The 14,067-nt window shown below is 45.5% G+C and overlaps 1 protein-coding gene across 1 annotated transcript in view; it reads right to left on the reverse strand.

Moving 5' to 3' along the window:
* Positions 1-12,309, reverse strand: part of LOC143926786 (vomeronasal type-2 receptor 26-like) — an 80,094-nt gene extending 67,785 nt beyond the window's left edge. The window contains exons 1-2 of the mRNA XM_077450834.1: positions 12,211-12,309; positions 10,547-10,838 (exon numbers count right to left, since the gene is read on the reverse strand). Of these exons, the coding sequence (XP_077306960.1) occupies positions 10,547-10,838; positions 12,211-12,309 (391 nt within the window). The remainder of the gene's footprint in view (positions 1-10,546; positions 10,839-12,210) is intronic.
* Positions 12,310-14,067: the final 1,758 nt, after the last annotated feature.

Consider the following 14,067-nt stretch of genomic DNA (forward strand, 5'->3'; position numbering starts at 1 on the left):
AGGAGAAGAAGAGTCAGGCCTGCATGCAATCCGTGGCGGTAAAACCAAATCTACACGGGTGCCACGGGTTACATGCTTGACGGCCGTCAGAGGGTTCACCCAGTGGGCAGTAAAAGTGATATACCTTCCCTGCCCGTGTTTGCTAGACCACGTGTCTGTGGTCAGATGTATCTTGGCACCAACACTGTGTGCCCGAGATACATTCACTTGCCGCTGAACATGGCCATATAGCTCTGGGATGCCCTTCTCTGAGAAATACTTCCTTCCTGGGACCTTCCATTGTGGAGTTCCAATGGCCACAAATTTGCGAAAGGCCTCGAGTCCACCAGTTTATATGGCAGTAGTTGGCGGCCTATCAGTTCTGACAAGCCAGCCGTCAATCGTTGGGCAAGAGGGTTATCCGGCGTCATCATTTTTTTTTTACGCTCGAACATTAGGCCCACGGAAGCCTGCCTTTTTGCAGAAAAATGTGAGCTTGGCGTGATGGAAGGTGGAGTGGAGGACAATTGTGAGGAGAGAGGAGAAGGAGAAGTAGAAGACGAGGCTAGACGGTGAGAGCCTGCAGTGTGGCTTTGTGTGTTCCGTTGCTCCCACTCGGCTCGGTGATGGCTGCCCATGTGCCTTCTTAAAGCGGTCGTCCCTAGGTGAGTGTTGGGCTTAACGCGACTAATGTGTTGACTGCAAAGATTGCAGATGGCAACGCTATTGTCAGCAGCGGACACGTTAAAAAAAGCCCACACTGCGAAGCCATGTGCCGGTGTCCTGGGAGCGCCAGATGTGACCGTACATGGTCGATGACTCGCTCCTGATACATTTGCAGTCTGCTTTGTCCCTCCTGTGCAATGTAAGTTATTCCTGCTTCTCCTCCCTATCTGCTGGTCCATATCTCCCTCTGAACTCCCCTCCTCTTCCTCTCTTGTGGGCACCCACGTGACATCACTAGACACGTCATCATCAACGTCACCTTCCCCACCGCTATAAGTAGAGATCTCGGAGTAGGCAGCAACACCGGGGACCAACCTCCTCCTTGGGCTGATCTGGGTACTGTCGTCAGACTGCTGAGTAGCGGTTGTTGCTACCTCCTCTTCCTGATCCAATACCAAGAGTGGCTGCACATCAGAAATGTCCTCTTGATATGGATCGGAAAATAATTCCTGTGACTCAAGCGGAAGGTATGTGGTGGCGGTGGTAAGAGTGTCTTTGGGGGTGCACATAGCAGAGAGTGAAGAAGAGGGTGCAGATCGAGAGGATGAGGAGGGTGCAGAAGAGTAAGGCTGAGTGAGCCACTCAACCAAGTCTGGTGTGTCCTTTAAAGTAATTGAACGCACCTTCTGCAACTTCCCACTTTGGCTCAAGGCTGTTGCTCCTGCCCTACCCCTACCACCCCTGCGGAAGGGCCTGCCTCTTCCTCTGCCTGTCATTTTTTAAATGACGCTGTGAAAAAACTCTTAGTCCCTATAACGATGAAGGACTGCTGCAGTATAGGGCAGCGGTCAGCAGTAGTGCACCTCAACCCTATGTATTGTGGACCGATACCGGTCCTTACAGAACAGCAGACTGTACCTCACTCAACCCTATGTACTGTAGCACCCTACACTAAGTTACCAGTCCTTATAAGGACCTTTGTGGACCAATTAGGTTGTGTGTGACTGATTAGCAGACTGTACGTCAGTCCCTATACTGCTGAAGGACTGCTGCAGTATAGGGCAGCGGTCAGCAGTGGTGCACCTCAACCCTATCTATTGTGGACCGATACTGGTCCTTACAGAACAGCAGACTGTACCTCACTCAACCCTATGTACTGTAGCACCCTACACCAAGTTACCAGTCCTTATAAGGACCTTTGTGGACCAATTAGGTTGTGTGTGACTGATTAGCAGACTGTACGTCAGTCCCTATACTGCTGAAGGACTGCTGCAGTATAGGGCAGCGGTCAGCAGTGGTGCACCTAAACCCTATCTATTGTGGACCGATACCGGTCCTTACAGAACAGCAGACTGTACCTCACTCAACCCTATGTACTGTAGCACCCTACACCAAGTTACCAGTCCTTTTAAGGACCTTTGTGGACCAAGTAGGTTGTGTGTGACTGATTAGCAGACTGTACGTCAGTCCCTATACTGCTGAAGGACTGCTGCAGTATAGGGGAGCGGTCAGCAGTGGTGCACCTCAACCCTATGTATTGTGGACCGATACCAGTCCTTACAGAACGGCAGACTGTACCTCACTCAACCCTATGTACTATAGCACCCTACACAGACCAAGTTACCAGTCCTGATAAAGAGCTTTGTGGAACAAGTGAGTTGTGAATGATTAGCAGACTGCAGCAGAAGGGCAGCAGTCAAGTATAATATTCTTTCTATATTTGGAAGAAAGAATATTATACGTGTACAAGCCTATTACCATACCACTGATACCAGTCCTGAAAAGAACCTTTGTGGAACTAATAGTAACAGCTACTGTTTAAACTGACCCTCACTGCCTGACACACTGCTTCCTTCCTGTCCCTATACAAACTGGAAAAACAGAGGAGACTGGAACGATAACTGGTTACTCGAATAGCACTTTTGTGGACCTGATAGTAACAGCTAATGATGATGATGATGACTAATCTGGCTGTCCCTAAAATAGCAGCACACATCGCTCTGTCCCTTTCTCTAAACTGACAAAAGACACTCAGGCTGCTGCAACAATCAGTAGCACAGCAAACCTATATACACCTAACACCTATACCAGTCCTGAAAAGAACTTTTGTGTACCAAATAGCTAGCGTTTTATCTGTCCCTGCTCCAAACAGCAACCTTTCCCTATAGTGACAGAAGAAAGAATGTAAAATGGCCGCCGGATCGGGTGTATTTATAAGTTAGCGGGAATGTCCAAGGGTCCATGTGCTGTCATGTCTCAATTGGCTGTCCTGTACCCCATGATGGATGTGTCATCAGGTCAAAGTTCCTTTACACAGTAAAAACACGGAAGTCCCCCGGGCGAACGACGCCAATAGTCCGACGAACTGGCGGACCGCGAACAGCTGAAATTCGCCGCAAAACGACCACCGGGCGAACTGTTCGGCCATCCCTATGCAACAGTTTCGGACAAAATCCGTTAGACATTTTCGGACAAAATCCAACGGATTTGGTTTTCAGAATGTCCGACCGTGTGTACAAGGGCTTAGATTTGTTGGGCATCCAGAAATCCAGAACTAGTGGACTTTTAGTTTAATTTTTATTTTTATTTATTTATTCATTTATTTATACATATTTATTTTTATTTTTATGCTGATTTTTATTTTTATTTTTAGCCTGTTCTCTCCTCAACAGCATGGTGATGCTTAGTTACCTTCTCTTGTTCTGTGATATCTTTGGGGTATTTAGGTATTCATGTATTGATCGACTCAGTGATGTATGTATTATCTGATTATATGAATTCATTGTTTATAGAAGAATTTCGTTTTATATTTTTTTATATTATATTTTTGAAGTGTTTGGAAAATTGAGTTGAAGACATTTAATGACATGATGGAAGGTGTATCTGTTGGACCGATTACGGTCTACATATTACAGATATAATTAGATGGCGTATTTGTGCCAATTTCACCTTTTTTTTTTACATCTCACTTTAGCCCCTTGTTTAATGAATAATAGGCGACATCTTCACCCTTTTCTGTTTAATATAAGTATACATTATGGGTGGCAGGATACAGTATATACTGTTTGCAGAGCCATTGTATTCATAATGAAAGAAATTCTTCTATTACTTTGTACTATTGCTGAATAGTTTTTCTATTGTGACGCTTCCATTATTTCTGTAGCCTTGCCGCCACCGGACCAATCAGGCACAGGCACCTTTTAGGTGTCATCGGTTGCTAGGGAGCTTCTATGCTCTGTATGGTCCTGAGTCGGCCGTGCTGTATAAATACAAGGTGCTCGTTTTGTGTCATATGTCCCAATAGGTTTTTTGAGTATATACGCGCTCCGGGTGCGGTGATGAGGTCTGCCTGATTAGTAGATTAATGCATCTTAGTTGGAGATGTGTGCTGGATATCATTTAAAAATGTCCCACTATCCATGTAGCTTCTGGCCAATGGGAGATGCAGGGATGGATGGTGTCATCTGTCGCTAGGTTTCTCTGATTGGTTGACAGCGGGAGTGGAGGCGATATATATATATATATATATTTGTCTATGAATTGTGTAGCTGAGCTCTCAGTTGAAGTCCATGCGACGAAACCGGTCAGAGTGTTGCTTACAGGATACTACAGCGAAATGACGCCCTGCGCTCTACAGCCCTCCGAGATCCAACCAGCGGTGAGAGATACTTCCTGCAGGACCAAAGTGCTTCTGGAAACAGCTGAGTATAGCGAGAGCGCCCCCTGCATGTGTTCATTCATTGATGCTGATTACCTTTTATGTGATGTACGTGGCTTTTACCTAAGGGGTGATTTTATTTGTACGGGGGAACTTTGTTTGAATAAAAGGTATATTAGCCCTTGTACACACGGTCGGACATTCTGACAACCAAATCCGTTGGATTTTGTCTGACGGATTTTGTCCAAAACTGTTGCATACACACGGTCGGACAAAGTTGTCGGACAATCCGATCGTTCAGAACGTGATGACGTACTTTCGTCACGACGGGACTACGTTCAGGCTAGTAGCCAATAGCTTTGGTCTAGGAATTTGATCTGAGCATGCGTGGCACTTTGTCCGATCGGAATTCTCTACACACGATCCGACAAAGTCCGATCGGATCATGTTGTCGGAAAAATTTATAGCCCAGCTGGAAAACTTGGTCTGTCGGATATTCCGACGGAAACAGTCTGATGGAGCCCACACACGCTCCGATTATCCGACAACACGGTCCGATCGGACATTGTCCATCAGAATGTCTGACCGTGTGTACAAGGGCTTACTCTATATGCAAATCTGTTTTGCCTTATATGTTAACCCCCCCGCATTCCTTGTAAAATATGGCGAGGAGGAAATAGGAAGATTTCTTTCATGTATATTGGATATCTACTTGATGAGGAAAGTCTTTTCCCTGCACACCTGGTGATGTATGATGAGGATGTGGAAATAAGACACAGTTAATGGTCTGCAAGCTTTGATTGAGTGTCTCCTTACCCAGTTTTTTCTGGTGAGTTCCCCCCCCCCCCCAGGGGGAGTGTGCAAAGCATGTGGTGAATTGTATATCTGGTGACAGGCGCACCCTTCGTTATTAACCCTGTGTTTTCCAGTCTTTACCAACTCTTCATATGAACTGTATATCACTTCACTATGCATCCAAATTCGATCTTAAGGTGGATGGGACATTATTGAGGATTTTCATGATTGGACTAATCTCTGATTTTTTAATTTTTTTAGTGCTGTTTTAGTAATTTTATTCTCAGCATTTGCACTGCGTTTATATATTTTTACTAACCCTTTGATATATATATATATATGTGTGTGTGTGTGTGTGTGTGCGTACATACATACATACATGCATACATACATACATACAACACTCACTGGCCACTTCATTAGGTACAGCTGTTCAATGTCATGGTAACACAAATTGCTAATCAGCCAATCACATGGATTTAGGCATCTAGAAATGGTGAAGACGACTTGTCAAAGTTCAAACCGAGCATCAGAATGGTTATCTTCTTTACTGATTTCCGTACTATGGTTCTCTATGATGTACACCAATTTGCGCCATTGAACTAAATGACTTAACCGCTAGCCGACCAGCCGCCTGTCATTATACAGCGACAGGTCGGCTCTCTCCCGCAAATCGCTGTAGCTGCGCGTCTTCCCTTTAAACAGCTATAGCGGCTGGGGCACCCACGATGCACGTGGCCGGTAAGTGCGATGTCCACCAGCCAATGCGCGATCGTGGGCCATGAGAGCCAGAATGGGGGGATGTGTGCGTGTAAACGCACACTTCCCCATTCTGTCAGGAGAGGAGAGACGGATCATCTCCCTAGCTAGGAACAGCGATCTGGCTCCTCCTCCTCTAGTCAGTCACATCCTCCTACAGTTAGAAACACCTCCCAGGAAACACATTTAACCCCTTGATTGCCGTCTAGTGTCAACCCTTTCCCAATGATATTTATACAGTAATCAGTGCATTTTTATAGCTCTGATCACTGTATAAATGTCAATGGTTCCAAAAATGTATCAAACGTGTCCCTTCTGTCCACCGCAATGTCACAGTCCCACTAAAAATCGCAGGTTGCCTCCATTTCTGTTAAAAAAAAAATATATGTATAATAATAAAAATGCCATATATATATTCCCTATTTTGTAGACGCTATAACTTTTGCGCAAACCAATCAATATACGCTTATAGCAATTTTTTTTTACCAAAAATATGTAGAAATACACATATCAGCCTAAACTGAGGAAGAATATTGCTTTTCAAAATTGTCACACTTTTTTTATTTATTCCCCAAGAAATAAAAACTGCAGAGGTGATCAAATACCACCAAAAGAAAGCTCTATTTGTGGGAAAAAAAGGACGTCAATTTTGTTTGGGTACAACGTCACACGGCCGCACAATTGTCAGTTAAAATTACGCAGTGCCGAAACGCAAAAAATGGCCTGGTCATTAGGGGGCAAATCCTTCCAGGGCTCAAGTGGTTAAAGAGGATAGGGTTGTTGCCAGCCCAGACAGTTTAGCTCACGAGGGGGGGGAGGGGGTGTCTGGGACAGTCGATAAACCCTTTATCTCCACCATAGATCGAATTTTAGGAAGCCTAAAGTGTCTTGCAAAAGTATTCACCCTCTTGCCATTTTCCGTGTTTTGTTGCCCCACATCCTGGAATTAACATGGATTGTTTGAGGATTTGCATCATTTAATTTACAGAACACGCCCACAACTTTGAAGAATTTTTTTTTTTTTATTGTGAAGCAAACAACAATAGGACAAAATAACAGAAAAAAATCTATGTGCAAAACTATTCACCCCCCCTAAAGTCAATACTTTGTAGAGCCACCTTTTGCAGCTATCACAGCTCCGAGTCTCTTTGGATAAGTCTCTATAAGTCTTGCCACATCTTACCACTGAGATTTTTGCCCATTCCTCCTGGTAAAACTGCTCCAGCTCCTTCAAGTTGGATGTTTGCGCTTGTGAGCAGTAATCTTTAAGTCTGACCACAGATTTTCTATTGGATTGAGGTCTGGGCTTTGACTAGGCCATTCCAACACATTTCCATGTTTCCCCTTAAACCACTCAAGTGTTGCTTTAGCAGTGTTTGGGGTCATTGTCCTACTGGAAGGTGAACCTCCGTCCTAGCCTCAAATCACACACCGAGTGCTACAGGTTTTGCTCAAGAATATCCCTGTATTTAGCACCATCCATCTTTCCCTCAACTCTGACCAGTTTCCCAGTCCTGACTGAGGAAATACATCCCCACAGCATGATGCTGCCACCACCATGCTTCACTGTGGGGATGGTGTTCTTTGGGTGATGTGATGTGATGTGTTGGGTTTGCGCCAGACATAGTGTTTCTTTGATGGCCAAAAAAGATCAATTTAATCTCATCAGACCAGAGCACCTTCCTCCATACATCAGACCAGAGCTCCTTCCTCCATATATTTTGGGAGTCTCCCACATGCCTTTTCGCAAACTCAAAACATGCCATTTTGTTTTTTTTTTGCTGAAAGTAATGTCTTTCTTCTGGCCACTCTGTCATAAAGCCCAACTCTATAGAGCTGGCGGCTTATTGTCGTCCTATGTACAGATACTCCAGTCTCTGCTGTGGAACTCCGCAGCTCCTCCAGGGTTACCTTAGGTCTCTGTGCTCCTCTCTGATTAATGCCCTCCTTGTCTGCTCCGTGAGTTTTGGTGTGCGCCCGTCTCTTGGCAGGTTTGCTGTTGTGCCATGTTTTTTCCATTTGGTTATGATAGATTTGATGATGCTCCTAGGGGATCATCAAAGATTTGGATATTTTTTTATGATCTAACCCTGACTTCTCAACAACATTGTCCCTTACTTGTTTGGAGAGCTCCTTGGTCTTCATGGCGGTGTTTGATTAGTGGTGCCTCTTGCTTAGGTGTTGCAGCCTCTGGGGCCTTTCACAAAGGTGTGTGTATATGTAATGACAGATCATGTGACACTTAGCATGTACCCAACACTGTGCTCAAAGAGTTCAGGAGACTCCTCAGGAGGACGTGGTGGGTCTAGGGAAGGAGTCACTGATGATGACATTGAGACGAGGGAAGAGGATGCGTTGGCAGCTGCTTTGCTAGTACCCTGAGCCTGGGTGAGAGAGGATGAGGAGGATGAAGAGGGCTTGGTTATCCACTCTACCAAGTCTTCGGCATGATGAGGCTCAACACGTCCAGCTGCCGAAAATAAGGACAAGCGTGTCCCATGGCCACATGCTGATGACGATGCACAGCGTCCACGACCAACACTGTTGTCTCTAGACACAGAGCATGCTTGCCCTCTTTTATTGGCCTGTCTGCCTCTCCTTGTTGGCCTTCCAGACATGGTAATGGCCTGCAGGGAGATGGTAAAACCAGCAATTGGGTAGAGTATATTGTGCTGGAGGCACAAAACACCCACTAACTCCCGAAGATGCCTTTATTATAGAACACCAGTAATAAAGGGTAGATACAGGTGTATATTGTGCTGTGCTGGAGGCACACAACAACCACTAACTCCTGCAGATGGCTCAATTAGAGAAGAGCAATATAGGTAGCTACAGGTGTATACTGCTCTGGAGGCACACAACACCAACTAACTCCTGCAGATGGCTCAATTAGAGAACAGCAATGAAGGGTAGATACAGGTGTATTCTGCGGGGCTGGCACACAGACAACACCCAGTCACCCACTAACTCCTGCAGATGGCAGATGGCTCAATTAGAGAATACTCAGAACAGCAATGAAGGGTAGATACAGATGTATTGTGTGGTGAAGGCACACAGACAACATCCACTAACTCCTGCAGATGCCGGAACACTACACAAGGCCGCCATGCTGGCGGCCTTATATAGTGTGGGGCGTGTACAACACAGCCTGAGCTATAATTGGCCACAGGCATTCTGCCTGTGGCCAATCATGGCTCTCCACGCTGCCGGCGCTGTGATTGGCCAAGCATGCGGGGTCACAGTGCATGCATGGCCAATTATGAGCCAGCAATGCACTGCGATGGCGCAGTGCATTGTTGGCCGTGAGTGCCACGTGAATTTGGCGCTAACGGCCCACAGAGTTCTGGCTTCGCCGAACAGTCGAACAGCCGGTGTTCAAGTCGAACATGCGTTCAACTCGAACACCAAGCTCATCCCTAATCCAGACAATCACATTGTCAGATTTTTTAAAGAAAACCGATAGAGCAAAAACTACGCATGCTCTGAAGCAAGTACGAGACAGCAGCTATTGGCCACTGGCTATTGAATTTCCTTTTTCTAGTCCCGTAATACGTGATGTACGTCATCGCATTCTAGACGTTAGGACTTTGGTGTCATCGTGTGTAGGCAAGACTGTTTCAGCGTTTCAGAAATGGTCGTGTGTACGCGGCATCACTTTCGTGAGAGTTTGCCAGGAAGGGGGGATGAGTCATAAGAAGTCCAATGAAAGCTGCAGAGCTTGAGGTGTGCCTCTGTGTGTCTGTGTAAATCCAGGAAGTGAACAGGCAGCAGCTTCAGCTGCCCACAGTTAAAATGGATGCAGCCAGACTCAGTGGAGGGAGATTTCTGCAGCATATTTGCTATGCTACACAGAATCACAGTATATATAAAATAATATGCAAAGTGGTTGGAGGGAAGCTTCAGAATGGCAAAGATGTTTTTATTATGTGTGCAGACTGCAGTTCTTCTTTGATGTGTCTCCTAACAGGGTGTATACAAAGCAAATAGTAAAAAATAAAAAATAAAAAATATATATATGTGTATATGTGTGTGTGTGTGTATGTATATATATAAAAGACCAAAAATATCCCATCACATTTGCAATTTTCCTGATTGCCCAGACAGTGAGAGAGAGGAGAGAGATGGCCAATCATTCTGATAATTATTATATAATATAGGACAGGGTCAGAGTAATACAAACACTTATTATCCAACTTACTCTGTGCTGGAATCCATTGTGTTCAGATATTTTTTTCATGTCATGTAGAGCTTTGGCCAGAACATATACAGCCGTGTATGCAAAGGAAGGTATTGGTGTATCTTCAGCAAATATGGAGGACGACTCTATTAAACCGGTACAAAATTCTGGCAAAAAAGAATACCCTAAAGAAAAAAGATCATTTTTCTTTTTGTTTGGGGAAAGACAATGAAGAAAATAAAGCCAAATATCTTCCATTATCGGGTCATGTAAGCAGTGGGAGACGTTGAATCCACGGGGATAAATATTGACATTTATGGGCATTTGTTGTGGCCAAACAAATACGAAGCTGCAGTTGATCGCTATAGAGTCATTTATATTCGCAGTATATAGTTTATTCCATGAAGGTGGGAAAATCAATGTGATCTGATTTAAAATCGAGGACATATAAGGAGTAAAAAAGTGCATTGTGGCAGTTCCACACACTATGGCAACTTTAGCTGTTGAATTACCAAGAATATAATTGATGATGATATTCTGAAAATTATCTTTTTTAAAAACGTCTTGGATTTTAAGGATATATTCTGTACAGATCCCGTGTTGGCTCATCATCTTGCTCAGCTCTTGGGCCTCCTCATCACCGCTGCCATCCCATGCTGTTAATATTCCAACCCAGTTCCACCCAAAATGCTGCAACAGTTTTATAAGGGCTGTATAATGGACCCGATCATCTGGGGTCATACGGAATAAAGTTGGATACATTTTCCCATCACTCAGGCGAGGGTCGGTGGCTCGATAACTGATCTGGATAAGATATTGAGAACAATTTTAATGGGATGGAATTATACAGACCAGTGTTTCTCATCCGGGGTTCTGCGAGAAGCCTTCAGGGGTTCATAGTTACATATAGTTACATAGTAGGTGAGGTTGAAAAAAGACACAAGTCCAACCTATGTGTGTGATTATATGTCATTATTACATTGTATATACCTGTATGTTTCGGTCGTTCAAGTGCTTATCTAATAGTTTCTTTTTTTGTCCTTAATCTGCTGGCACTGCCAAAATATATGATCAAAGCCAGCACGGTCCGCCGTACAACGCCAGCACCCCGCTGAACCCGTACCATACATTCCAGCTAGCCGTGCAGGAGTATAGTACACCCTGTATAGAATTTTAAATTGAATAAGTCTATATCTTGCTGATACCAGGGTCTGAAACGGGTAATCCCACATGTCATCTTCCCAATCTTCCCCTCCAAATCTTCCCCTCCAAAAACTGTCACTAAAGCACTCCATGTGTCTCTACATTTCTGGATCATATTTGGCCTTTCAACGAACAACTCTCTTTAGACCGCGGACAGAGGCTTCAGCAAGTCCTCCGTCCGCAGCACCCTCTCCAGGGGAGTCACACCAAGCTCCACAGCGTCGGAATCGAACTGAGTGAGGAAGGCATGCCTCAGCTGGAGGTAGCGAAACAAATACCAATTAGGTAGATTGTATTTAGCTTTTAGTTGGTCAAACGTATATAGCCTCGCCCCCCCCACTACGTGCCCCAGCTGTTTGATGCCAACCCTGGCCCAGATCACTGGGTCAGGAATCGCACCAAAATGCAACAAACGGGGATTGAACCAGAGAGGAGTGTCCGGCGACCAACACCCCACCCTGTTCTTCATCAAAACCTGTGCCCTGTCCCACGCTCTCACCGTTGCTCACATTGAGGCCGTCAGAGAAGGGGAAGCCCTTGTATCCCTGTATACAAAGTAGGATAAACTCTCATATGAGCCCAGAAGGGCTGCCTCTAATACCGTAGCCGAGTCCCCGTCATCCCTTGTTAACCAACGCCGGGCCACTACCATCTGTCCAGCTATGAAATACTTAAAAAGATCTGGTAATGCCAAGCCACCTTGACCCCAGGGTTCCTGAAAAACACGGAGACTTATCCTGGGATGTGTGGCGGCCCATAAAAATGAACTAAATAAACTATTCACCCTTATAAAAAAAGAACAAGGAATCCAAATTGGTGAGTTTCGCAGAAAGTATAGGAACACCGGCAGGACTTTCATTTTAAGCAGATTCACTCTACCAATCAGGGACAGCGGCAAGTGTTTCCATGCATCTAGTTGCACCTTAACCTTGGCCAGTAATGGAAGAAGATTTAGAGACATATAGTCACCTACCCTTGGTGATACCCGCACACCCAAATACTTGAACTCCTGCACCCATGCAATGGGAACCTTGACGGTCGCCAGAGCACGGGCCTCCCCATCAATAGCCATCACGTTGGACTTCTCTCAGTTAACTCGTAGCCCTGAGTATGTGGCAAATTTGTCCAGCACCTCAAACACTGCCTCCAAGGATGACCCTGCGTCCTGCAGAAAGAGAAGCATATCATCTGCATATAGCGCTATGCATTCCTTAATGAACCCTACCTCCAATGCTCCAACCTCAGGGGACCTCCGCAAAGCTATTGCCAGGGGCTCTATTGCTAGCGCAAATAAGGATGGGAACAGAGGGCACCCTTGACGCGTGCCCCTGCCCACTTTAAACTGAGAGGAGATTGAGGTACCTATTTTAATAACCGCCCGGGGATTGCTATAGAGTAGAGATATCCAGGTCACGAAAACCTCTCCAAAGCCCATGTGCCTCAGCACTGCCAGCATATACTGCCAGTCCACTGAGTCAAAGGCCTTAGCCATGTCGAGGGATACCACTACTCTCGTGCCTGTCCTGTCATGTTCAATCTGTAAATGAGCAAACAGTCTGCACAGGTTGGTGTCCGTAGATTTTTGGGGGATAAAACCCATCTGATCTATGTCCACCAAGGTGGTAATGACTTGTGAAAGTCTAGTAGCCAAAACTTTCGTTAAGATTTTTAAATCTTGATTCAGCAGCGCTATTGGCCTGTACGATGAACATGACAGGGGATCCTTGCCTGGCTTTGGCAGCAGAATAACCTGTGCCTCTAACCAGGAGTCAGGAAGACACTTGTGTTCAAGACAGTAACGAAAGAGATATTTTAGCCTAGGCACCAAGTCCTCCAAATGTGACCGATACCATTCGACACAGAAACCATCAGGACCAGGGGATTTATGGGGAGGGAAGGACCTAATGGCCCTCTCAATTTCCCTGTCTGTTATATCAGCGTCCAAAATGTCCCTGTCCGCCACAGACAGCACTGGGACACCCAGAGACGCCAGCAACCCATCTTATTCCAGGGGACTGTAGGCGGGAATAGGCGCATACAAGGCCCTGTAGTAGTCCACAAAGGTGTCCAAGATATCTGTTGGATTTGTAAGTATATCCCCCTGATCATTTTTAATGCAAGGTATATTTGTCTGTACTCTCTGTTCTGCTACTAACATAGCAAGCAACTTACCATTTTTATCCCCTTGCTCAAAAAGGGATTCAGCTAGCTTCGTCCTAGATGTGTGGGCTAATTCAGTATAATGGAGTGCCAACACGCGCCTCGCCTCCAGGAGTACACTATACGTGACATTGGATTGATTATCTGAATGTGCCAGAGCACACACCCTCTCTCTATCCTGTAATTCCTGTTCTTTCTTATTATACGACCTTCGGGCCTGCTTAATGGCTGAAATATAATGGCCGCGCATGCAAGCCTTAAACGCATCCCAAACCGTTGTTGGGTCAGCAGACCCTGCATTATCTTCCCAATAATTACTAAAATGTGGCGCAACCTGAGTGGACACCTCCTCCACCTCCAACCAGCCAGGGTTCAACCTCCCCCCCCCCCTAGAAACCGAGGTGTGACTAATATGTATCGACAGTGGCGTGTGATCAGATAGACCACCTGCGAGATATTTAGCTCCTCCCACCAACTGCAGCATTGACGCATTTGCGAACGCTAAGTCGATTCTCGAGGAGGATCTGTGCGTTTTGGAAAGATATGAGTAACCTCTGGTAGTAGGGTTTTTCCACCGCCACAATTCTGTCAGGGCAGCCGTGGCTGCCCAGGCAGAAAGGTCAGCCGATGCCACTCTGGATGCATTGGAGGAGTCCAGAGCGGTAGAGAG

This window comes from Lithobates pipiens, unplaced genomic scaffold, assembly GCF_037356315.1.
Source record: "Lithobates pipiens isolate NorthernLeopardFrog02 unplaced genomic scaffold, aLitPip1_a1.2 Scaffold_23, whole genome shotgun sequence".
In the NCBI taxonomy this organism is placed as follows: domain Eukaryota; kingdom Metazoa; phylum Chordata; class Amphibia; order Anura; family Ranidae; genus Lithobates; species Lithobates pipiens.